We start from the raw sequence: 25,973 nt of genomic DNA, 5'->3' as shown, positions 1-25,973 counted from the left end.
GGAAACTACACTTCCCAGCAGGCAGTGCGACTTAACGCCCTCCGGCCCTCGGCTGACTGCCCCCTCCGCCCCCGAGCGCCGGAGCACCACGCACGCGCACCGCGAGCCGGCGCCATGTTGGGTCAGTTTGAAAGCCCGCGCGGGCGTCGAGCTCCGCTGTGACGGCGGAGGAGGATGCTGCGAGCGAGCGGAGCCTGAGGCGCGGGCGGCGCGGTGGCCGACAGGGATGCTCTGTTGCGTCTCCCGCCGGGCGACAGGCCTGGGTGTTCGGCGGGCAGTTGTACGAAGTGTGCGTTTCTATTTCTCTCTAGTGGTCTGGACCTTTGTCGGCGAGTTCGGCCCGATAAAGCGGGGCCGGGGTTTCGGGGGGCGGCCGGTCCTCTGACAGCCCGAGGGGGCGGCTCCGGGGCGGGGGGCGGGGAGGGAGGGAGGGGAAGAAGACGCCTCTTGCGGGAGGGCGCTCGCTGAGAGCCCCTGCGGGAAAGGGACCGTTTTAGGGGGAGGATCGCGGGTCCGGACCCAGGGTACCCGACGTGGGTCGCGGGGAGTCGAGGTGTCGATGGGAGTGGGGGTGCGGGGTGGGGGCTTGGCTCTGGGGCCGTCACCCCGAGGGTTTCGGGTGCTCCTCGTCCGCTCCCGAGGCGCTGGTTCTCTCGCCTGAAGGATGATGGTCTCGGAGCAGCCGTGCCTGATCGCGGGGATCCCCAAGGAAGGGCGCCCCCGGGACGCGGGCGGGGGCGGTTGGAGCCCAACGCCCGGAGGAGACGGGGTGCCCCGGGGCGGGGGCGCCGGCCCTCCCGCCGCCGGCTCACTGGCTCTCCTTTGCTCCATCAGAGCCGCCCCGGAGCCGTCATTCCTGAGTTGTTCATTGATGGTGAGCTATTCCCATTGGTTACTTAATACGGAACCTTGTGATTTCGAAATCAAAGGTGGTTGACTCCCCCCCCCCCCCCCGCCCCATTCGTTTCACATTCCGTTCGGGATGATGGGCTTCCGTATCTATGCAGATACGAACGGGTGTTTATGGAAGAAAGAGTAAGATGTTTGGGATCTACTTCCAAATATTCCTGGGGGGAGAAGTGGGAGATCAACGGAAGTGTGGGTCTGCCGGGAATTGTTTGAAAGCAGAGTGATAGCTGCAAAGGGGGTTGTTAAATGCTCCCCCCCCCCCCTACTTTTGTTTACTTTTGGAAACTTTCCGCAATGATAGTTCTATGGTCGATTTTTGTTTATTTTTTTTGCCTCCGGAGAATTAAAAGTTAATTGCCCACTTACTAAGGACCACAATCCATCAACGGTGCCTTTTAGGGTTTTGTTTTTGTAAAATTAAAACAGGTAACTTGTGTTCGAATAAGGGAGAAAACGTTTGGTCAGGTTTAATATTCAGGCAATATTAACGAGAAAATGGAAGCATCTTTGGGGACTGAAGGGTCCCGGGTTCGATTCGGTCAAGGGCATGTACCTTGGTTGCGGGCATATCCCCAGTAGGGGGTGTGCAAGAGGCAGCTGATGGATGACTCTCATCAATGTTTCTAACTCTGTATCTCTCTCCCTTCCTCTCTGTACAAAATCAATAAAAATATATTTAAAAAAAAAGAAAGAAAGAAAATGGAAGCATCTTTAGGAAATAGGGCGAAGAAAAGGCAAAAAACCTATCATCTGGCCGAAACCAGTTTGGCTCAGTGGATAGAGCTTCCTGTCCCAGGTTCGATTCAGCTCAAGGGCATGTACCTTGGTTGCCAGCACGCACCCAGTAGGGGATGGGCGCGAGGGGGGGGGGGGGGGATAAGCAGGAGGCAGCTGATAGATATTTCTCTCTCATTGATGTTTCTAACTCTATCCCTCTCAATTCCTCTCTGTAAAAAATCAATAAAATATATTTTTTAAATAATATTTTTTAAAAACCTGTCATCTGGTACTGCACGTCTTGGTTACTAGCATACAGGTTCCAGGCCTGCAATTGCATAATAAAAACATCGTCTTCATGGTGAGCTGTGTGCTCTCTACCTAAAGTCTTGTCTCCTTCGGTCACCATGTATTTGACCCCTTTACCCCACTCCTATTCCCTTCCCCTCAGGTACCCATACTGTTGTCTGTGTCTGAGTTTCTGTTGTTTTCTGTTTTATAGCCCACATGTGAGTGATGAAATCCTACGGTTCTTGTCCCTTTCTGTCTGACTTCCTTTGCTTCGCATGATACTCTCGCCATCGACCCATGTTGCAAATGGCGCCTTCCATCCTTTCTTACAGCTGAGCGGTATTTCATTGTATCCATAGCAGTCACCCACCGAGGGACCCTTAGGTTGTTCCATGTCTTTGCTGCCGGGACTAGCTGCCTGGCCATTGGTTAGTGTTACACCAGCGTCACCGCATTCGGGGAAAGCAGAGGCTAAGCATTGTGTTCTGTTGCTGCTTCCACGCACTGCTTTCAGCTCTTGCAAAGGCAGTGACACGGTTGAAGGTTGGGTGGAGGATGTTTTACTCTGTCTTTAGCCAAAAATTAAACATACTAACTTTATAATATCATAGCATGTATTAAGTTCAAGACATGAAAGTTTTATTTTCAGTACAGAAAATCCATTGATTTAATTTTTAAAAGAATGTCACATTGTGCACTGAAGTAGTGCCTGTTCATTTTGTTATTTCTTAGGGCTTCAAATATAAATCTTGTTATACTAAGGTAAACAGGAATTCTGCTAATTTTAATGATGCAAAAGCAGTAAAATGAATACATTAAGTAAGTTTTCTAATTAAGTCTCCTTTAAAAGAGAGGTAGTCTGAATCTGCTTAATATAAGAATTGAATATAGTAAGGATAGTACCAAAAATGAAGGTCAGAAAATGATTATTAACTAGACGCCTGATGTACAGTTCTTTGACCTGGCCTAGGCCCTCTCACAATCCAGGGTCCCACCAGTGCACAATTGGGCCAGGGAGGGACCCCATCTGCAGGAACCCTGCCACAAGTTAACCTACTGATTGGCGTGTCTGCCCCCTAGTGGTGAGTGCCCATCATAGCTAACAGTCGACCGGTTGCTTAGGCTTTTATTTAGATAGATGTTTTAGGAAAAGAGCATTTTGCACTCCATTGTGAAGGAGTTGGCTTAAGTTACATATTGGCATTTACAACATTCTCCACTGTTCCTTCTTGTTTTTAATACATCATTTGATGCATTTAAAATTTATTGAGGACCTACTATCTGTAGTGCATGGTGGTAGGCTTATGAATTGAGAAGTATTATGTATAAAGGAATGTTAAGTATTGTGATGTCATAGAATATATTACCATAAGAAAATACTATGCAAATCAGTTGTTTTGGGACGTATAAAGAAAGTGAGTTCCCTTTCCTTGGTACTTTTTATTCATGTTCTCAGATAATCTTTATATATATAATTCCAGGCACATAGTAAGTACTTAATAATTGTTTTCTAAACAAATGATGAAGGAATTCACAATAACTAAAATAAAAATCTATAATATGTATTGCCTTTAAAGGATTTATAGGTAATGCATTTTATTCTTTAAAGAAAATTATGAAAAAGTTTACATATAGAATAATTTCTCTGTATATGGCAATTATTCCTTTTGGAACCTTAACCTTTTGTTTTTGTATTACAGTGGTTTCTAAGAAAAATGAACATAAATAACCCATTTTGAGGAAGGCATGGCAAAACCAAATACAAAGCACAGAGTTTGTTCTCGGGAATCGTCAGTATCTTCTCTGTTAGCAAGCTGCAGCCTCAGTGGTAGTAATTTCTCTAATCCTGATATCGCTGTTCAGTATAAGGATAAACTGTACAGTTCTGCATCTCAGGCTCTACAGGCCTATATTGATGATTTTGATCGAAGCCAGATGTATCCTGGTGTAAGCACTGGAAAGATTAACATTGATAAATGTCCTGCTAATATGCCAGAATTCTCCAACTGTATTTATCAACCAAACCGTGGTATGCTTTTATTATTTGTTTTCTTTTTGTCTACTGATTTAAATCCAGATGCTTCTTTTTTTATTCTTTTGGGGTAAAAATTACTTTTATAATGTTGAGATCTGACTGTATTTCTTAAAAGATGTTTACTTATCTGGTACTCAGGAATTTTCAGCTAAGATCCCCTTGCTACCTTGGAGTGGAAGCTCCTGAATTACAGCAGCTGGCTGATCCTAAATCCTTAAGCCGTTTATTATAGCATTGTGAAAAAAGTGTTGACTTGGTGGTGTTAGTTTTCATTTAATAGCTTAATGACTTTAAGTGATTCTCAGCCTCTCTTAGTTTATACTTGTTTTCTATGCAATTGATTGCAAAGGATTATATTAGTCTTTCTTATTTGTATTCTATGGAACAGTAATATTCACACTACATTGAGTTTTTCCTTGATAAGGCTTTTATGAAGACAAATTTGGAATATGAGTCTGTTGATAACCAGTTACTGAGCACTTATTAGCCCTAGTATGGAAGAAGTTTGCATTCAAATCTTAGAAGGATATGGGCACTATTCCAGAAGAGAATTAGAATAGCTATTTGCTATGGCAGAGTTAGTAAAGAAAACAAATTATTTTTCACCTAATTTATTTACAAACATTTCCAAATCCTGTGTTGCAGCCAGTATTGAGTGACCAATATTAATGTGAGTGTGTCAGTGGATTGCGTATGTCTAGATGAAAAAAATTGAAGGAACAGTAAATTAAAGAACATGGAAAAAATCAAGAGGTTGTAGAGATAAGGGTAGAAATTAGTTAAATGGATATGTGAGGGAGAAAAAGCACATTCTATTTCGTCAACCTATCCTGTTTATTCCTTTAATCAACTTTATTGAAGATCATGGGAAAGTGGCAAAAATGGTTCTTTAATTCTTTTTTTCTTAAATTCTTAATTCTCATTTGCTGTTGAATATTTTGAAGTGTTTTTATATGCGATATGGGAAGATAAACAGAAGTATGCTTTGTTTTTCAGCTTTCGAAAAATTTGATCACAAAGATGGCTCCTTGTCCTTATCTTCTAGAAGACGGACTATTAATGACATAGATTCCATTAGCCTAACAACTGATGATCTGTTAAGACTTCCAGCAGATGGATCATTTCCTTTTACTTGTGTTGGACCAGGTCATCAAATTACCAAGAAATCCAAGAAATGCATTGGAAGACGGAGTTTATCGGACACTGAAAAGAATCAAAATTTTCAAGAACCCTGCATTGCCAGGAGCAAGGATTACTTAGTTACTCCTGTTGTACATACAAATATAAATGGAAAGCAGTGTCATAAGCTAAAAAACTTAAAACTTGTGAATAAGACAACTAAATGCATTTCTGATCCATCTTTTTTTAAGAAATCATCTTTCAAGGACAGTTCAGAACAAGATCTTGAAAAGAATTACCCACGATGGCTCACTGGCCATAAATCTGACCTTAATGTTTCAGGGATAACTAGTATACCTGATTTCAAATATCCAGTCTGGCTCCACAATCATGACTTGCTACCTGACACAAATAGTCAAAGTACTTATAAAGTATTTAAAAACGAGCAGTGTTCCCCAAGACATAGTTATCAGGCACAAAGAACTTCTCGACCTATGAATAAATTAGATTGTTTTGAATATTCTTATGAACCTTCAAATATTTCAGATTTCTTGAGTAGTGATCAAGGATTTGGTAATGAATATAAATGTGATTGTGAGCATAGCCAATGTCAATGTGAGAATCCACTTACAGGACAATCCAAAAAGCCATTCAATGGTAATTGTTTTTTTGTTTTTAATAATCAAAGAAAATGCTGTAAATCTTACCTAATATCTAGGAGCTTTTTTTTAAATTTTTTTTTTTTTTACAGAGAGGAAGAGAGAGGGATAGAGAGTTAGAAACATTGATGAGAGAAAAACATTGACCAGCTGCCTCTTGCACACCCCCCACCGGGGATGTGCCCGCAACCAAGGTACATGTCCTTGACCGGAATCGAACCTGGGACCCTTCAGTCTGCAGACCGATGCTCCATCCACTGAGCCAAGCCGGTTTTGGCAATATCTAGGAGCTTTTATGCTACATTCTTAATGTATTGATCAGATTGTATATACCGTATTTTCCGGTGTATAAGACGACTTTTGAAACGAAAAAAAGTCAACCGGGCTTTTTCAGTGGTCTGAATTCAGGTCTCAGCAGAGGGAACAGAGAAAAGAGGACGGATAGAAAGCACCTCACTTGGAAATCTAGGATGGCACTATACCACCGCCCTAGCAGGCTTTTTACTATTATAGAACAGTATAGCTTCGGGTACAGAACATATATAATTTGCATGCATAAAAAGCCTGCTCACATTGGCCAGAGTCAGAGAAGCGGTCTATTAAAAAAAGAACTGCTGTTGCCTTGGAAGTGGGGGGTAGTCTTATACAGCGAATATAGGCCTAAACCTATGTTTTAACTGTAAAATTAGGCGGTCGTCTTATACGCCGGAAAATGCGGTATTTTGAACTCATGTTTTTCATTTTAAGTAGCATTTTATAACTAGAAAATATCTACTTTTATTTGTTTGAAATGTAACATTTTGACATAATTTGCTATTAAAGATGTGTAGAGGGTATCTCCAAAAAATGTATACACACTTTAATAACTGGTAGCTCAATTTTGAAAATGAACCGTATTGTAATAAACACTGCCTTTACATTTATTCAAAGTGTGTGTATACATTTTGGGGGACACCCTGTATATATTCCAACTTATCTGAATCCTTTTTGCTTTAAGATTTTGCAATGCTTTGCATTTACTTTTTTCTTAATTAATGTAGTCTTTTAAAATAGGTGACAAAATTGAATTACTTATCCTGAAGGCAAAGAAAAATCTAGAGCATTGTACTAAGTTACCGAAGTCTATGAAACAGGATGATAGTCCTTGTTCACTGGATAAACTGGAAGCAGAAAGATCGTGGGAAAATGTTCCTATTACTTTGTAAGTACGTTATTAATGGAAAAGTCATCTAAGGTGACTAGTTTTCCATATGAAAAATGTATGAACATCTAATTTATTTTTATATAACTAGCAATGGTAATAACATGGTAATTCTGTAGAAAATGGTGTTCAGTGTTGCTTTGCTTGATATTTTTTATTTGTTACAAGATTGTGGGTTATGTAACAGGTACATTATGTAACATTTGTTTTTGTTTCATGTTCCTTTTGTTGCACTATAAAATATTGATATATGTTTACTATGAGGAATTAGAACCAAAAGCAACTATTTTGTAGTAAGAGGAGGGCTATGGAAGTCTTATTACTTTCTTTCTACTATATTCTCTACATATATTAAGAGTTATCCATTTCTTTTCATTTACATTTTACTTTCTCTTTCAGTTGTTATTTTCCTTAAATGATAGTTCATTTTTTAATCTAGTTGTATAAATTTTTATAATTCCTAAGATTATTTTCATTTGTATATTTAATGTTTCAATTATATACAATAGTTTCTCAGAATAATTTAAGAAGTGTTCACCTAGATAACTGTGAATGTGAACTTAGAGTAAGGATTAATTTAGATAGGAAATATTTTTTTAGTGATATTATTATATCTAGACTTATTAAAAATGCATTCTTGGTAACCCTATATCCTGCCTTAGTTTCTGATATTTATTATATTCAGTTGTCTAGACTTTCATTTTGCCATAGATGGAGTTAATTAGTTAATTAGAGGCCCAGTGCACGAAATTCGTGCAGGGCGGGTGGGAGGCTGTATACCTCAGCCCAGCCTGCACCCTCTCCAATCTGGGATCCCTCTCATAATCCAGGACTGCTGGCTCCCAACTGCTCATATGCCTGCCTGCCTGATTGTCCCTAACCACTTCTGCCTACCCAGCCTGATCACCCCTAACCACTCCTGTGTCAGCCTGATTGATGCCTAATTGCCCTCCCCTGCCGGCCTGGTCACCCCTAACTGCCCTCCCTGCCAGCCTGGTCGCACCCAACTGCCTTCTCCTATAGGCCTGGTCCCCCCCAACTGTTCTTCCCTGCAAGCCTGGGTTCCCCCACAGCTGCCCTCCCCTGCCAGCCTCATCACCCCTGACTGCTCTTCCCTGCTGGTCTGGTCTCCCCAACTGACTTCCCCTGCATGCCCAGGTCCCCCCAAACTGCTCTCCCCTGCAGGCCTGGTCCAACTGCCCTCCCCTGCAGGCCTTGTCACCACTAACTGCCCTCTCTTGCAGGCCTGGTCCCCCCTAACTGCTCTCTCCTGCAGGCCTGGGTCCCTCCCAGGTGCCCTTCCCTGCAGGCCCGGTTGCCCCCAACTTTCCTTCTCTGCCAGCCTGGTCATGCCTAACTGCCCTCCCCTGCAGGCTTGATCACCCCCAAGTGCCCTCCCCTATTGGCCATCTTGTGGTGGCCATCTTGTGTCCACATGGGGGCAGCCATCTTGTGAGTTGGAGTGATGGTCAATTTGTATATTACTCTTTTATTAGATAGGATGGATCCTTTTTTGGTTACTTCTCAACTGAATGTCTTTATTTTTATTTATTTATTTTTAAATATGTGCACTGACTACAATTTTGAAATTCCAGCTCTGTCAGTTCTTACCTGAGATCTTGTACAAGTTTTGTTTACTTTGTATAATTCTACTTTATACAAGGTCTTGTACAAATTCTTTTGCTTTGGCGTTTTTGTGTGAGGATTCAATTGATTAGAAAAGAAATAAAAGCCGAAACCGGTTTGGCTCAGTGGTGGAGTGTCGGTCTGCAGTTTGAGGGGTCCCGGGTTCAATTCCGGTCAGGGGTATGTACCTAGGTTGCGGGCACATCCCCGGTGGGGAGTGTGCAGGAGGCAGCTGGTTGATGTTTCTCTCTCATTGAGGTTTCTAGCTCTCTATCTCTCTCCATTCCTCTCTGTAAAATATCAATAAAATATATTTTTTTTTAAAAAGAAAAGAAATAAAAGATACTTAAGTCAGGACATGGTAATCTCATAAATTGTAATTTGGTGATTATTCAAAATACTTTTTTTGTTTGTTTGTTTACTTTCTTTTTCAACTAGAGGCCAATGCACGAAATTTGAGCAAGGGTCTTGTCCCTCACAGCCCCAGCTTCATCTGGAAGGACATTGGCTGTCCGGTCTAATTAGCATGTTATGCTTTTATTATTATAGATTGTTGGTTCAATAATATTTTTTAAATGAGTTAGTAGCTCTAATTTTTAAATTTATCTTTATTTCTTTTTTTGAAATATACATTTATTGATTTCAGAGAGGGAGATGTAGAAACATGAATGATGAGAGAGAATCATTAATTGGTTACCTTGTACGCCCTCTACTGGGGATTGAACCCGCAACCTGGGCATGTGCCCTTGACTGGAATTGAACCCAGAACCCTTCAGTTTGCAGGCTGGCACCCTATCTATTGAGCCAGACCAGCTAGGACTATCTTTATTTCTTAATTTCTCTATCAGTTGTTCTGTGTATTTGTAGAGTACCATAGCTGCAATACTTTGCTTTCACTAGGAACCCAAATGGATGAGCAAATAATATCAGAGGTATTTAAGGTATTAAAAATTTTAATGTCATTTATAGTTAAATAATATAACTTCTGGCTAATATAATTATTATTATCAGTTGTTTGGCCCAGTATTTTGTATACAGTAGTTGATGTTTAGAAGATTGGGTTCAGCTGAAACCAGTGTGGCTCAGTGGATAGAGTGTCGGCTTGTGGACTGAAGGGTCCCAGGTTCGATTCCAGTCAAGGGCATGTTACCTTGGTTGCGGACACATCCCCAGTAGGGGGTGTGCAAGAGGCAGCTGGTCGATGTTTCTCCTCATTGATGTTTCTAGCTCTCTGTTCTTCTTCTCCCTTCCTCTCTGTAAAAAATCAATAAAATATATTTAAAAAAGAAGAAGATAGGGTTCATATAGTGATGGGTATCCTATCTAATAGAAACGTAATATGCAAATTGACTATCACTCCAACACACAAGATGGCTGCCCCCATGTGGTCAAAGATGGCTGCTTCCATGTGGACACCAAATGGCCAGCAGGGGAAGGCAGTTGGGAGGGAACAGGTCTGCAAGGGAGAGCAGTTGTAGGCGATCAGGCCAGCGAGGGGGGGGGGGGGTACAGTTAGGGGTGACCAGGCCTTCAGGAGAGGGCAGTTAGGGATGACCAGGCCTGCAGAGTAAGGCAGTTAAGGGTAATCGGGCTGGCAGGGTAGGAGTTATACATCAATCAGGCTGGCAGGGTAGGAGTTATACATCAATCAGGCTGGCAGGGTAGGAGTTATACATCAATCAGGCTGGCAGGGGAGGAGTTATACATCAATTAGGCTGGAAAGGGAGTAGTTAGGCATCAATCAGGCTGACAGGTGAGTGGTTGGGGGGTGATCAGGCTGGTAGGCAAAAGCGGTTAGGGGCAATCAGGAAAGCAAGCAGTTGGGAGCCAGCAGTCCTGGATTGTGAGAGGGATGTCCAACTGCCAAGTAGGATTGGACCTAAACGGGCAGTCAGACATCCCTTGAGGGGTCCCAGATTGGAGAGGGTGCAGGCTGGGCTGAGGGACACCCCCCAACCCCCATGCACAAATTTCATGCACTGGGCCTCTAGTGTTTATATATAAAATTAATGATGGATTGTTAGATGAAGGAATAGACCCAGACTTAGTATGACATTGGACAAATTATTATCTGTAAAAAAAAAAATTGGCCCTAGCCAAAACCAGTTTGGCCCAGTGGATAGAGCGTCGACCTGCAGACTGGAGGGTCCCGGGTTCGATTCTGGTCAAAGGCATGTACCTTGGTTGCGGGCACATCCCCAGTGGGGGGTGTGCAGGAGGCAGCTGATCCATGTTTCTCTCATCGATGTTTCTAATTCTCCCTCTCCCTTCCTCTCTGTAAAAAATCAATAAAATACATACTTTAAAAAATTGGCCCTAGCTGGTTTGGCTCAGTGGATAGAGCGTCACCCTGTGGACTGAAGGGTCCCATTTCAATTCTGGTGAAGGGCACATGCCCAGGTTTTGGGCTTGATTCCCAGTGGGAATCTGGTCAAAGTCATGTACCTTGGTCGCGGGCACATCCCCAGTGGGGGGTGTGCAGGAGGCAGCCAATTAATTATTCTCTCTCATCATTGATGTTTCTATTTCCCTTTCTCTCTGAAATCAATAAAAAAGTATTTTTTTAAAAATTGATCTGAATGTACTCAAAATAATTAGCAAGGAACATCAATATGAATCATATCTATAACAGTTATTTCTTTTTTTTAATATATTTTTATTGATTTTTTTTACAGAGAGGAAGGAAGAGGGACAGAGAGTTTAGAAACATCTATTAGCTTCCTTCTGCACGACCCCCACTGGGATGTGCCCGCAACCAAGGTACATGCCCTTGACTGGAATCAAACCCGGGACCCCTCAGTCCGCAGGCTGACACTCTATCCACTGATCTAAACTGGTTAGGGCTATAACAGTTATTTCTTGGTCACCATTTATATTTAAATGATAACCATTCAATTATACAATGCATAATTTTTATAAATTGGGAACTTAATTGCTATCTTGTCTCTTAAACCCTATATAGTAAGTCTCCTGTTCCTATTAACTCTGACGACAGTCCTCAACAAGCTTCAAGGACAAAATATGCTAAAAGTTTCTTAGAGGACATTTTAAATGATGATGATCAGGTGGGTGAAGTTAAATCTTTTTAACTTATTAAAAGACTAGAGGCCCAGTGCATGAATTAAAAGACTAGAGGCCCAGTGCATGAACACTCATGCACTGGAGGGCAGTCCCTCAGCCTGGCCTGCCTCCTCTCACAGTCTGGGAGCCCTCAGGCGCAGGAGGTGACCCAGCAATCAGGGGAAGGCAACGCCCCATCACAACTCTAATGCCACTGCTGGCAGCTCAATCTGTAACCCTTGGCCTGCCCTGGTTATCTGAGCCTCGGGCAGCCCTGGGTGGCTGGGCAGCACCATCCGAGGCTTGCCTGCACCTCGGGCGACTATGGGCAGCTGGGGGGCTAAAAGGACTGGGGGACTCTAGAGGCAGGCATGTGGAGTGGCAGGGCCTGCCTGGGGCGTGGAAAACCAATATTCTGTGTGTCAAATATATTTTAAAATGTGTAGAGAATACTGTATTTTAAATTATAGTTCTTGCTCACCTGATAATCAGTTCCATTTATACACCTGAAAAGAGCAGGTTGACTTACCTGCACTCTGGGGATGTTTTAGTTCTAAAAATCTTTTATTTTATTTTTTTAAATTAAAAAAAAAAATCTTTATTGTTCAGATTATTATAGTTGTTCTTCTTTTTCCCCTCTTGGATGGTTAATTGATCATCTGTTTTAACCTTAGAGCTATACTTTGTCTGGAGGAAAACATCATGGTCCTGTTGAAGCCCTGAAACAAATGTTGTTTAATCTTCAAGCCGTACAAGAAAGTTTTAATCAGAATAAAACTATGGAGCCAAAAGGAGAGCTTAAACAAGTAAGCACAAACTTGATTTATGAATTGGGATCTGTGAAGGGATAAGATTTCTTTCTAGATCCTCTTTAGTTTGACCTCTAGTTTCATGTTAATAAGCAAGTCACATAACACATGTTGTACAGTTGGATGATTCTTTTTTTTCTTCCCATAAACTTATTCACATTGAATATTATTAGATTTCTGCAGTTGTACATCCATGAATAGATTGTTTTATTTAGTTTATGGTTATAAATACACCATCTTATTTAGATATGATGATATCACAACATGGTATGAACGGATTGTAAAAGTTGTTTTTTAATTCCCTACAAAATTATTCTGTGAACTCCAACTTGTATTTATAAATCGGGGAGATTAGAAAACCTTTTTTTTTTTTTTAATCCTCACCTGAGGACCTTTTCATTGATTTTTAGCGAAAAAGAGAGATGAACATTAATGTGAGAGAAATATTGATTGGTTGCTGCACCTGCCCCACTGACCAGTAAGTAGGTTATCTTCTGATGGGGTCCAGCTGATGGGGACTGAGCGAGATAGGCTGTACATGCCCTGGAGCCCTGCTGTGGTCCCTCCCAGGCTGGCCAACCTCCTGTGTTCCTCCCTGCCCTGATCATGCACTGGTGGGGGTCCCTCGGCCTAGCCTATGCTCCCTCATAATCTGGGACTCCCTTGAGGATGTCAGGAAGCTCATTTCAGCCCAATCCCACAGGCCAAGGGACCCTACTGGTACACAAATCTGTGCACCAGGCCTCTAGTTAATAAAATAATTGCCCTAGTAATAAAAACATCAAAAAACTTAAATAGTAATACTTAAATTATTTAAACATTAAAATAAGTAATAAAAGTTTTTTAATATTGTTTTGATAAGATTATTAGTAGAGCTTTCTGAAATTCAGTTTTCATTACAAATGAGTAGATTAATTCTTGGGAACTATCACAGCCTGCTCTTTGGAGTTTTATTTCTTAATTTTTCTCTTTCCATTCTAATGACCATAACATTAACATAAAATGTGTAATTTATTTTTCTTCTCCTTTTAAACATTCTTGAGACAAGACCGAGTTCATTATAAAGTCATAATTTCAGCCGAAGCCAGTTTGGCTCAGTGGTGGAGCGTTGGTCTGCGGACTGAAGGGTCCCAGGTTCGATTCCGGTCAAGGGCATGTACCTTGGTTGCAGGCACATCCCCGGTGGGGGGTGTGCAAGAGGCAACTGGTCGATGTTTCTCTCTCATTGACGTTTCTACTCTCTATCTCTCTCCTTTTCTCTCTGTTAATCAATAAAATATATTTAAAAATAAATAAAGTCATAATTTCAAACCACAATTTGATTTTTTTATTGGACATAATTTAAAAGCATACTTTAGGACAATTAAAAGATGAATCTAAATATAGTTATATTATTTTTACAATAAAGAGAAAATATATGTAATACTTTATTGAAAAATGTTTGCTAGAATTATTTCTTCATAAATAAAGTTTTTTGTACTGTTTTTTTAAGTCACATATTAAATAGCAATTATGTTTATAATTATATAGTATTTTCAGTATTTTGTTACATTTGGTCTTTTTAATAATAGGTTTCAGATGATGATTTCTCTAAATCACAATCGAAGGAAGGTATAGTTCCTATTACTAAGTCACTTCAAAAGTAAGTATTCTCTAACAACTTCTGAATATCTTATGGGAACAAATCTATTTTAGCCATCTCTTAGATTGAAATCAGAAAGTTACAGGATGGAATTAAGTAGTTACAAGGATATTAAACTTCTTGGTACATATTGTTTAATCTTGAAGTTTTCTCTTAATCCTGTATTTTTCCCTATTTAAAATATTCTTAGGACCTAATGAGATAATTTTAGACACCTAAAATATAATGATGTGAATGGCCTTAATTGATGCTCTTTTCTTTTGAACAATAGCAACAATTTTAACATGTATTGGTGTGGATGTCCTGGGAAAAAAACTTGATCATGACATGTATTTTCATATATTCCATCTAGAAGAAATGTAATAATCATAAATAATTCATTATTTGACCTTTATCCACAAAAAACTAAAGTAGATATAATATGGATATAAAGATAATCCAAATGCCCTAAAGGTGGTAATCCACCTATTTTCTTTTTTAAAAATATATTTTATTGATTTTTTTTTTTACAGAGAGGAAAGGAGAGGGAGAGGGAGCTAGAAACATCGATGAGAGAGAAACATCTATCAGCTGCCTTTTGCACACCCCCTACTGGGGATGTGCCCGCAACCAAGGTACATGCCCTTGTCCAGAATCGAACCTGGGACCTTTCAGTCTGCAGGCCAACGCTCTATCCACTGAGCCAAACCAGTTTATTTTTTAAAGGTATAAAACAAAAGTACATAGGACTAAAAAGGAACCAGTTATGAAAATATTAAAATAAATTGCTAATTACATTTAAAATACAGGTAAGTTAAAATTCATTTTGTAATAACATAATTAATATGTAGGCCTTTTACATCGCTTGAATAAAAGCATTAAATTATGTCATGGTTTTTTACTTAGTTCACATGTTGATCAGCAAACAATTAGAGAAAAAAAATATTGGAAAGCATTGATTTCTGGGTCACCAGTAACACCTCACTGTTCACTGAATAAACAACTAGGCTTAAAGCTGTCTAGTGGTTGACCAGTTATGTCACATGAAATTTGGATGTAGACAGGTGACATATGTTCTAACAGTTGGTATGATACCTATTGAAATTTGGAACTATCATATAACTATTATAATTTTGAAGTAATAATGAGTTTAAATGATTTTGATACTCCTGTAATGATTATAATGTGACATGAAAATATCTCCAATTTTTGTGGCATATGAAGTCACAGATTTGGTCTGTTGCTTATATGCATAATGGAAAGAAATTCTCATTTATAGGTGGTATTTAGTGAAAATAAAGATGAGGATATTTTTTCTCTATCCATTTTCATAGGCCCTTTAAATTAAAGGGGTTTGGCCATTGGGGTTGTAAGATAAGACTCTAGTCACTTGCCTTTTTCTTTCACTTGAATCACAAGAGAAAATATTACACCTGAAAAGAAAAAGGAAGATAATTCCCAAATATATTTATAAATTATCTTTTTTTTCTCATATCTGTATGCTTCTATTATAGGAAGAAAATAATTCTTTAGGTAGAGAGATGTACTATAGGATGTAGAAATGATAGGGTCTAGTTAATTTTTACCTCTGATTGCTTAGTAACTTTAATTACTGTCATTTAGTTAAAGCAAATGAGACTCTCAAAAATTAACTGAAGTTGCCAAGGGTAGCAGAATCCAATTTCTTCTTTTATCTATCCCATATAATAAAAGGCAAATATGCAAATTTTCCCCTCAACCAGGAGTTTGGCCAGTAGGCAGGCCTGCCAACTGGCCATCTCCCCTCCCCCTGGCCAGGCTGGCTGAACCCCAATCATGCACGAATTCATGCACCAGACCTCTAATATATCTAATATTGAAACCCTAATATGCAAATCGACTGAACAGCCGAATGACCAGTTGCTATGATGTGCATTGACCACCAGGGGTTAGACACTCAATGCAGGAGCTGCCTCCTCCCCTCCCCCGGTCATCAGTGTGCTTCCCTCAGGGGGAGCACCGCTCAGCCAGAAGTCAGAAGTCGGGCTCACAATTGGTGAGCACAGTGGTGGTGGCAGGAGCTTCTCCCGCCTCTGCTATAGGCAGGCGGTAAGGAGCAAGGGTTTCGCATTATGAGAGCCCCAGACTGCGAGAGGAATGTCTGACTGCCGGCTTAAGCCTGATCCCTGGGGGGAGTGGCCTAAGCCAGCAGGTGGACATCCCCCAGGGGTCCCGGACTGGAAGAGGGTGCAGGCTGGGCTGAAGGACTCCTCACACACAATTTTTGTGCACCAGGCCTCTAGTATGTGTATATGTGTGTGTATATGTGTGTCTGTGTGTGTGTGTATGTGTATGTATATGTATATGTATATATGTGTGTGTGTGTGTGTGTGTGTGTGTGTGTGTGTGTGTGTAATGTACAAATTGTTTCTGAGGGAGTTTGACTGGGAGACTCAGAGTTTGATCACTAGCTATGACATGTGCTGACCACCAGGGTGCAGCGCAAAACAAAGGAAGGCCCCAGTCAGCACCTAGCAGCTGGGGAAGGGAGGTCCTAGCTGGGAGCCAGAAGGAAGTACTTCTGATCAGCCCTGATCTCTAGCCAGGTCAAGGGACTCTCCCCGTGCACAAATTTCATGCACTAGGCCTCTAGTTGATTATATTTGAGTAAGTCTAAGAAAGAGACACTTGCTTGAAATACATATAATGCAGTAATTAACACTAATAGTTTCCTCCATCTCTTTATCCTGGGTAAAGTAGAAGGTATATTTAATTTAATATACACTTGTTGAGCCTGTGTTAAAGACCGTAGAATAGGTTGTTATAGTAACCACCTTTAGCTCATCTTAGAAATTAACCGTTAGAGATACACGTTGTTATTTGTTTTTCTTGATCTCTTATTTATCAGAGATCTGAAATATGGTCGATTAATATGGTTGACATTTTCTGAAGGATAGGAGAGGGAAAACTGGAATAGTATTTTTAGAGGAAGATTGGAAAGTTAAAAGGCCTCTCTCTTCCTGGTTGTTTGAAGGAAAACAACTGAGTTTTCTCCACTGATACCTGACCTGTAATCTTAGCTTCATTTTAGCGAAAATCATGTTGTTAGTATAATACTACATTATTCAACAAAATTGTCATTTGTTTCCTCCATGCTCAATAAAAATTAGTTTTCCTCAGAACTAACTGATCCTTTAGTGTTCTTTTATTTTAGCAATCTTGAATGTACATGTAAAAGATAAACTATCCACATTGTTTCTGAAATGAAATACATTATTGTGAAAATTACTTGAAAAAAATGTTTTGTTACATGTGATAACCTATTGTTTCTTTCTAAGCTTACTTGGAAAACTTTCAAAAAAAAACTTGGAATGTCAAAAATAATTTTTAAAAGTTTTTATAGAATTTTAGATGAATTATTTGTACCCTCAATTATTCAGTTATCAAGATTTTATAAAGAAAAAATTCTCAAAGTTTGATATGTTATTCTATAAATCCATTTTTCTTATTAACTTTGAAGTTAATAAACAATGTAATCACCATTTCTTGCTGTCTGCGTTGCCTATTCAGTCCTTAATATTGGTTTATAATGTGTTTTATACTTTTTAATGAAGGGCTTTGCACCATTTATCTCGCCTGAGGGACCTGGTTGATGATACCAGTGGGAAACAGTCACCGAAAATGTGAAGAGGAAAATAAAAGTTTAACCAATAAATAGTCACCACAAAAACAGAAATGTATTTTTTTTCCTATTGCTTAAAATGGCAGAAGAATGATAAGCCATACACTATTCTGATTGGTTCAATTATTATTTTAAAGTGTCTGTAGGTTTTGTGACCTATCTTCATTTTATGCCAAAATGCCAGATGTGAACTGGAAGGACCTACACTATTCTATAGTCTGACTTTGGCCTTCAGGCCAGCAAATATCTAATTCAAAGATGGATGATTTCCGTTCTTGAAGCTCACGTGGACCTAACCTTCAGCATCCTCGCCATTTTATCATCTAGTTCTGGATTAAGAAATTCTTCCTGGTTTCTATTTAAAATATCTTAAGTGGAATAGACTTTCTGTTACTGTTAACATCCACTTTTAAGGAACTTAAAGGAATATAAAAATTCTTGTTGTGTATCTAATCCATATGGAAGTATGTTACTTTTAAGTTTTAAGATATGTTGTATTTGCAAATAACGTTAATAATAGAGGGGGTTCATTGTTAAAAGAAATATTGCTTTATGTTGTGTAATCCAAGAGAACTTTGTTTAATTAATGCTTTGAATTGATCCTTTAAAAGATAGTGGTTTTTTTTAAGTTTTATTTTAGGGAGAGAGGAAGAGAGGGAAACCAATTTGTTGTTTCACTTATTTATACATTCATTGATTGATTCTTCTATGTGGCCTGACTGGGATCAAACCCACAACCTTGGTTATCAGGACAATGATATAACCAACTGAACTACCTGGCCAGACTTAAGATAATCTTGATATTACTGACAGTTTACAAAACATTTTGTGAGGGGATATCTGAGAATTTGATATTTTGATACTAGATTATTTATCAGATTTTTAGTTTGGGAGTTAACTCAAATGAGTAGAAACTATGAGAACAGTGGACAACTGCTTTATGAATTTTTATAACTAAAGAAAATGAATATGGGAAATCGGAAAGCAATACTCTATTTTAAAGCTACTTTGTAAGAACTGAACTTTCTCTAAAGCAATCGGTAATCTTTAAAGTTTGTCTCTACCTGGAAGTGAGCAGAGCTGTATTCTTTACCACAAAACTAAGAATTTAAGTTATAAAGTGTGACTAAAGAAGGATATGAAATTAAAGAATACCTATAATACAAATGCTACAAATTAACTCTTTACTCATTGGCAGCATCCTTGCCAAGTAGCTTTATTATTAAATAGGAATTTCTAAATACATTAGGTCAGATAATTTTTTTTTAAATATATTTTATTGATTTTGTAGAGAGGTAGGGAGAGAGATAGAGAGTTAGAAACATCGATGAGAGAGAGTCATCCATCAGCTGCCTCTTGCACACCCCCTACTGGGGATATGCCCGCAACCAAGGTACATGCCCTTGACCGGAATCGAACCCGGGACCTCTCAGTCCCCAAGCCGACGCTCTATCCATTGAGCCAAACCGGTCTTGGCTAGGTCAGATAATTTTTTAATTTCTCTAAATGTAAAGCTCTATCTATATAAAATCTTTGCTATAGAACTTACTTGTCAAAAATGTAGAGTGAACCCTGTCTCTTTTTTTTTCTGGGCCAGTGAGCCAGTTGTCATAGTGTTCCTGTGCTCAGATTGAGAGTCTCTTGCCTCAGTAAGTTTGTTTGGTTTACTATGTGGAAGTACCTGCCAGGGACATGTTTTCTGATTATCTTACGGTCTTCTGCTTCTCAGCTAATAGTTTGCACCCAAACAGGCATTACTTTGATGATTTAAAAATGTGGTTTAGCTCTTGCAGGTTTTAAGCAGGTGAACTTCAGGTGGATCTGAGCTGATCATGCTCCAGGCTTAGTGAAATCCACTCTTAGACAAATTCTGAAGAAGGCAGAGAAGATAGAGTCATCACGTAATAAACTTCTAAATTATATAATACAATATATGCTGATCAGACAGAGTATATACTTAGAAAGCATCTCCAAAGGGATTATGTGTAATGACCGAATGGCACTGGTTTGCTTACTGCCCTCATTTGCAATAAAATATCTTCAATACTAAATAAGATAAGCCTGCTATAAAATTTTATGTTATAACTAATATTTTTAAGAAACTTGATTATATTTAATGGAGTACATTTTTTGTTAAATATGGAAGTTAATCTACCTGAAAAGGGAATAAATTTATCAAAATTATTCATTTCAGCCTTTAAAAATATTTAGGAGAGTCAACTAAGAAAAAAACTAAATGATAAGTGATAAGAAATTTAAGAATTGATTTATTACATGTTAAATATTTTAGTTTTTGTTGTTTTTGCTAATGCTCACTAAGGACATTCTTTCCATTGATTTCTAGAGTGGAAGGGAAGGGGAGAGACAGAAACATTGATGTGAGAGAGAGACATAGAATGGTTGCTGCTCAACTAGGACCAGGGATCAAACTTGCAACCCAGTTACATGTCCTTGACTGGGCATCGAACCTGCAACCCTTTGGTCCAAGGGCTATTTGCTCTATCCACTGAACAATACCGGCCAGGGCTCTTTCAGTATTATAAAAAAAGTTTTCTTTTGTTCATCAATTTTTAGAGAGAGAGAGAGATGTTGTGAGAGAAACATTGATTGGTTGCCTCCTGTATGCACCCCAACCAGGGATCAAACTCACAACCTAGGTATGTGCCCTGACCGGAAATCAAACCCACCATCTTTTGTTGTACAGGATGACACTGCAATCAACTAAGTCACCTGGCCAAGGCTCAGTAATTTTTTAAAATATATTTTATTGATATTTTACAGAGAGTAGGAAGGGAAAGAGAGAGCTAGAAACGTCGATGAGAGAGAAACATCGACCAGCTGCGTCTTGCACACCCCCTACCGGGGATGTGCCCACAACCAATGTACATGCCCTTGACCGGAATCGAACCTGGGACCTTTCAGTTCGCAGACCAATGCTCTACCACTGAGCCAAACCAGTTTCAGCCAAGGCTCAGTAATTTTTATTTTGAGATTTCCTGGGGGAAAGGGAGACTACAGTGTTGACTGCTGAATTGGGAATTAAAGCAGAAAATGAGAACAATTAGATTTTAAAAATTGTATTGGGAATATAAAATTTTATCTTTTTTCTCAGGTATATTAAAAATATTAAGTAGTAAGAAATTTAATAAGACATTAAAATTTTTGAAGATGAAACAAATTTAACCTAATTCCAAAGTTACTTGAGATCAAAGGATACAAGTATGATATATATGTGATTACAAAACTCAAAAATATTTTTTTTCTGTTATCAGTAAGAACTTTACTTTTAATTATTTTCTGTGATAATTTATTTCAGCTTCATGGAGATTTCTGACCAAATTGAGGAACTCTCTCTTGGGTTTGTTTGAGTTAATTGTCTTCTTTTTTTATGTTATTTCTTGTTGAAATTCTATATGTGGATGTTTTTGGTGTTTTGTATTTAATGTTTATGATACTGTCTTGTTAAATTACATATAGGTATACCAAAATGTGCCTGAAGATGAATCAGGACAAGATTCCTTTCTCCCACCTGTATTTTGAATACATACAATTACTCATAGATTTGGATTATTGTTTTAAGTTTTCCTGTCACACTCTTCACTGTGTCTCAGAACCTATTTGATGGAAGTGCTGTTGTGAAGAAGTGAACTTGCCAAAAGGCACATGGCATGAAAGCAGACAAAAGACATAATAGGCCAATAAAATTGGTAATTTCTTAAGAACTAAAGTTTCTTCAAATGTGGAAGGCGGTGTGTCATTCTATTCCTTCTATCAATTGGAAATTTCATACGTGGGTCGTTGATGTTCGTTTTATTGTAGAAGACCAAAGAAACTCAAGCTACGCTTAGAGAATTGGAGTTACACAGCTTTATTACACCAGCGGTCTCAGAGGAGTCACCTCCAGAGTCTGAGCAAACCAATATGGTGAAAGCCCTTTTATCCCCTTTTGGTTTCTTTGTCCCCCAAATATGGATGGGGACTTTGGACCTTTCATGGGCTTTGCAAGAAGCCCTGTGGGTTGGGATGGGGGTCTTGAGGGTCATATCTAAGGGCCTGGCCTGATGCCACAGCTGATAACCCTCCTCCGGGGGCAATATCATGGCTTATGGCCTCTGTAAAATGAGCATTTAGGTAACGGGTCTTGCAAGATCAGATTGTGGAGGAAAGTGACAGTTTATCAAGAATGTACGTAAGGTTACTGCACAGATTCAGATTGCTGCCCCCAAACATCAGGGTTACTGGCATTAGCCTTTTTAGCCTTCTCTGTTTGGGGTGCAGTGTCTATCACAATGATTGGGACAAACCTAGGCCTAAACCTGAACACATTGTAGAGCAATAATTGTCAGATATTTTTCCTGTGATATTTGAAGTTACTCCCTACTTCTCTGCTTCCTTTCTTTAAATAGTCATCAGTGGTCAATAGCATTTTCCTTTTTTGAACAAGAAAATCTTTGCTTTTTAACCTCCCCGTTTACATTATTATTTTTTAAAATATATTTTTTACAGAGAGGAAGAGAGAAGGATAGAGTTAGAAACATCAATGTGAGAGAAACATCAATCAGCTGCCTCCTGCACACCGCCTACTGGGGATGTGCCCTCAACCACAGTACATGCCCTTGACCTGAATCAAACCTGGGACCCTTCAGTCCGCAGGCCGATGCTCTATCCACTGAACCAAACTGGGTAGGGCCATTATTGTTATCTTGATGGGACTTGTCTAAAAACCTTTCTCCCAATGTAAAAAAATTTAATAAATGTATATGTATGTATGTATGTATATACATATATAGATATATAGATTTCAGAGAGTAAGAGACAGATACATCAATGATGAGAGAGAATCATTAATCGGCTTCCTCCTGCATGTCCCACACTGGGGATCAAGGCCACAATCCAGGCATGTGCCCTGACGGAATCAAACTAACCTGGTTCATAGGTCGATGCTCACACTGAGCCATGCCAGCCAGACAACAAGTTTAACTTTGATCCATCCTTCAGCACCTTAGCCGAGACTGGTCCAGTGGCCTCCTAATACCCGTTTCAGCCTTAAACCTTTATCCCTGCACTTTCAGCCCTTACCCTGAAGACAGACTCTGCACACCACCACTGTGGTTTATTTCATCAAATATGCTGCAACCAAGTGCTCAGATTCTCCCAGACCTCCCATGGAAATAGTCTCAGCTTTGTGTATATTATTCCCCTACTTGAAACACTCCATTTTCTTTCACTCAGGTTACTTAAACTTCATATTCTAAAGTATACTCTGCTATTTCTTTAAAGCTCTGACCAAGTCTTATATTTCCTGTTCCAAACATTCTAACCTTCCAAATGCTAGTAGGCTGGCTACCTTTTTTTCCTTCCCCTGTCTCATATTTTGCTGCTTTTTTAACTTTTTAACTTTTTTAAATTGATTTCAGAGAGGAAGGGAGAAATAGAAACATCAATGAGGAGAATCATTGACTGGCTGTCTCCGGCAGGACCCCTACTAGGGATCCAGACATGTAACTTTGACGGGAATCAAACCTAGGACCCTTCCATCCGCAGGCCCACCCTCTAACCACCGAGCCAAACCAGCCAGGGCTGCTATTTTTAAAAACTTGAGCTGTGTGGATCTGGCTATTTGTTCGAATTAGAACCCATGAATTCACCCACGCCTTTTACCAAATCCTATGGCTTTTCACAGGTCTTTATTCTCGCAGCTTTTGACAGCTGTCCATTTTCTCCTTAAACCACCTGTCACCTCGCTGCCTGCATTGCCTCGGAAGAACTGTAAATTCCTCGTTGCCTTGAGTCATTTAACCTACCCACCATCAACACAGATACAACTTACTTCTACACTTCGTGCCTCAGCAACAAATCTTATCCAGTGAAAGCCCCTGTGGAAGCAAGAATTTCTTCAAATTTAGTGTCATTGTACATTAAGATGCAAATTCCTCCCCAAATTGCCTAGATCTGGTGTAGACTGACTGAACCAGCCTTTTCTCTCAAGACATTCAGATCCCGTTACTAATACACTTTTCCTTATCATACCAAAAGCGCTCATCATTGTTGCTTATTAATGAATAGTGGTTTTCAAGCTTCTCTGTCCTCCCCTAACTTCCTTCTACAAAAACATCCCTAAGAGTCCCTAGGGAGGAGGAGAAAGCCACAGTGGTCTGTGGCCTATAGCTCACTGGCTCCAATTTTTAAACGGACAAGATTTCCTGAGGAAACATAGATATCGGTCCCCAGGTATTCGTGAGCAGGTTGTCTCACCCTTTATAAGAGCCATTGGGTTCTCTTGAGAAAGCACGGGTGGGTGGTCCAAACCGCTCGCCTTGGAGTGAGCGGCCCAGCCCTCTAGAAAATTTAACATCATTAAGATCAGCTTTTAATATTTGGGAGAAATAGGTGGGACTTTCTGTATATCCTTGGGGCATCACAGTCCAAGTAAATTGTCGATCTTCCCAAGTGAAAGCAAGGAGATATTGACTGTCCTTTTCTGCTGGAATGCTGAAAAAAGCACTACATAAATCTATTACTGAAAAATATTGGCAGTTCTCAAGAATAGTTAGTAATAAAGTATGAGGGTTTGGGACCACAGGATGTTGGGGAATAACTACCCTATTTATAGCTCTGAGATCCTGCACAAATCTCCACCCTTTCCCACTTGGTTTCTTTACTGGAAAGATAGGAGAATTACAGGGACTTGTACATGGAATTATAAGTCCTCCTTTTAAGTAATCTTGTATAATGGGCTTAATTCCAGCTAGTGCATCAGGTCTTAGAGGATATTGGTGAATATTAGGTAAAGGCAAAGTACTATCAATTGTTATTTTAATAGGAGTGCCTGACTCAATCTTGCCAATATCTGTACTGGAAAGAACCCAAAGTTGCATTGGAACTTTTTGCAACAAACGTTCAGTTTCGAGATTATTTTCCTCTGGTGAAAGTTCCTTTAAAATCATTATTTTCCGCCGAAACGGGTTTGGCTCAGTGGTAGAGCATTGGTTGGTCTGCGGACTGAAGGGTCCCAGGTTCGATTCCGGTCAGGGGCATGTACCTTGGTTGCGGGCACATCCCCGGTAGGGGGTGTGCAAGTGCAAGAGGCAGTCTGGTTGATGTTTCTCTCTCATTGACATTTCTAGCTCTCTATCTCTCTCCCTTCCTCTTTGTAAAAAAAAAAAATCAATAAAAAAATATATTAAAATCATTATTTTCTCAATTGGTTCAGTATTTGATTCATTTAGTTCTAAATACATTTCACCTTTTTGGGAAAAAGATATATGAGCATCATGGGTTTCAAGAAAATCTCTCCGTATCAGGTGAATTGGGGCCAATTTGACTAGTAAGAATATATGTTGCCCCGTAACATCCCCTAGTTGAAAGGGGATGGGTTCTGACTTAAAAACAGTCATTGGTTGGACAGACACCCCTACCATTTGTACAGAAGCTTGCTCTGAGGGAGAGGGGAACTTAGATGGGTAGGGTTAAGAACGGATAAAGTGGCCCCAGTATCCACAAGGGCTTTAGTAACTTCTCCTTTTATGATAATTTCAATTCCTCCTAAAGTATTAGTAAGGAGAAGGGGAAGTACCCTCTCATAGTCCTCGGAGCAGCCCTATGCTTGCTGTTTTCTGTCTGTTTTCTCTTTTCAAATCCCATTTCAGTTTTCTAGTCTTTCTTATAGTGGCCTCGTTTTTGCAGTAAAAACAGACTCCTTTCTCTCCTTTTCTAAGAGACTTCAGAGTTGAACTGGCTTGGTTGCTTAATTGTTGAAGCTGTAAGTTCATAATTTGGGTAACTTTATCTTTTTCTTTCTTTTGGATAGTTTTAGATAGCTGATCAGCTAGAAGAGCCAGTTCATCAGCATGGGTAGTCTGCCAGTTCTATTTATGTTGTTTGATCAGAGTTACAAGTTCTTCATCTAGTCCTTCCAAAAATGCCGAATTTAGTAAGGGATCATTTTTGATGATCCTTGAAACTGTCTGGCGACAGACCTGAATATCGTTTGAAAGTCTTTTCAAAATGTTCAAAGAAATCAAGCACTGATTTTCATCAGGCTTTCTTTTACATTGCTGGATCTTGGTGCGGTCCATTCTCTGAGGAAAAATTTCAGGTATGGCTTGATAAAGCCGATGGGCCAATTCCCTGCATTTTTCTCTGTCTCTTTCTGTTTTTTTAAAAGAAATCATCTACAGGAGTATTCCAGCGAACCTTATTCAGCCATTCTGTTGCCTTGCTCTCAGAAACCAGTAAGTGTATTAATTGGAACAGGTCAGAATA

The 25,973-nt window shown here is 39.6% G+C and overlaps 1 protein-coding gene across 5 annotated transcripts; it reads left to right on the top strand.

The window, feature by feature from the left end:
* Window positions 1-113: 113 nt before the first annotated feature.
* LOC311624749 (lung adenoma susceptibility protein 2 homolog) lies at window positions 114-21,473 on the top strand. 5 transcript variants are annotated; one of them, XM_084888362.1, is made up of 10 exons: window positions 199-289; window positions 2,129-2,345; window positions 3,618-3,946; window positions 4,949-5,728; window positions 6,784-6,931; window positions 11,520-11,622; window positions 12,292-12,423; window positions 13,998-14,068; window positions 21,025-21,066; window positions 21,186-21,473. In XM_084888362.1, the coding sequence occupies exons 3-10, from the start codon at window positions 3,664-3,666 to the stop codon at window positions 21,328-21,330; spliced, it is 1,704 nt and encodes a 567-aa protein (XP_084744488.1). In that variant the 5' UTR covers window positions 199-289; window positions 2,129-2,345; window positions 3,618-3,663; the 3' UTR covers window positions 21,331-21,473. The 5 variants fall into 5 exon arrangements, 2 of the variants coding, with proteins under 2 accessions (XP_084744487.1, XP_084744488.1); XR_014795377.1 differs by lacking the exons at window positions 2,129-2,345; window positions 21,025-21,066; window positions 21,186-21,473 and adding exons at window positions 17,893-18,957; window positions 19,189-19,767 and having other exon boundaries at window positions 114-289; XR_014795378.1 differs by lacking the exons at window positions 2,129-2,345; window positions 21,025-21,066; window positions 21,186-21,473 and adding exons at window positions 17,641-18,957; window positions 19,189-19,767 and having other exon boundaries at window positions 114-289.
* The last annotated feature ends 4,500 nt before the right edge of the window (window positions 21,474-25,973 follow it).

This window comes from Pipistrellus hanaki (assembly GCF_964339955.1).
Source record: "Pipistrellus hanaki genome assembly, chromosome: 6".
Taxonomy (NCBI): Eukaryota; Metazoa; Chordata; class Mammalia; order Chiroptera; family Vespertilionidae; genus Pipistrellus; species Pipistrellus hanaki.
The sequence above is the reverse complement of the archived record's forward strand: the minus strand, read 5'-3'. Positions and strand labels throughout refer to the sequence as shown.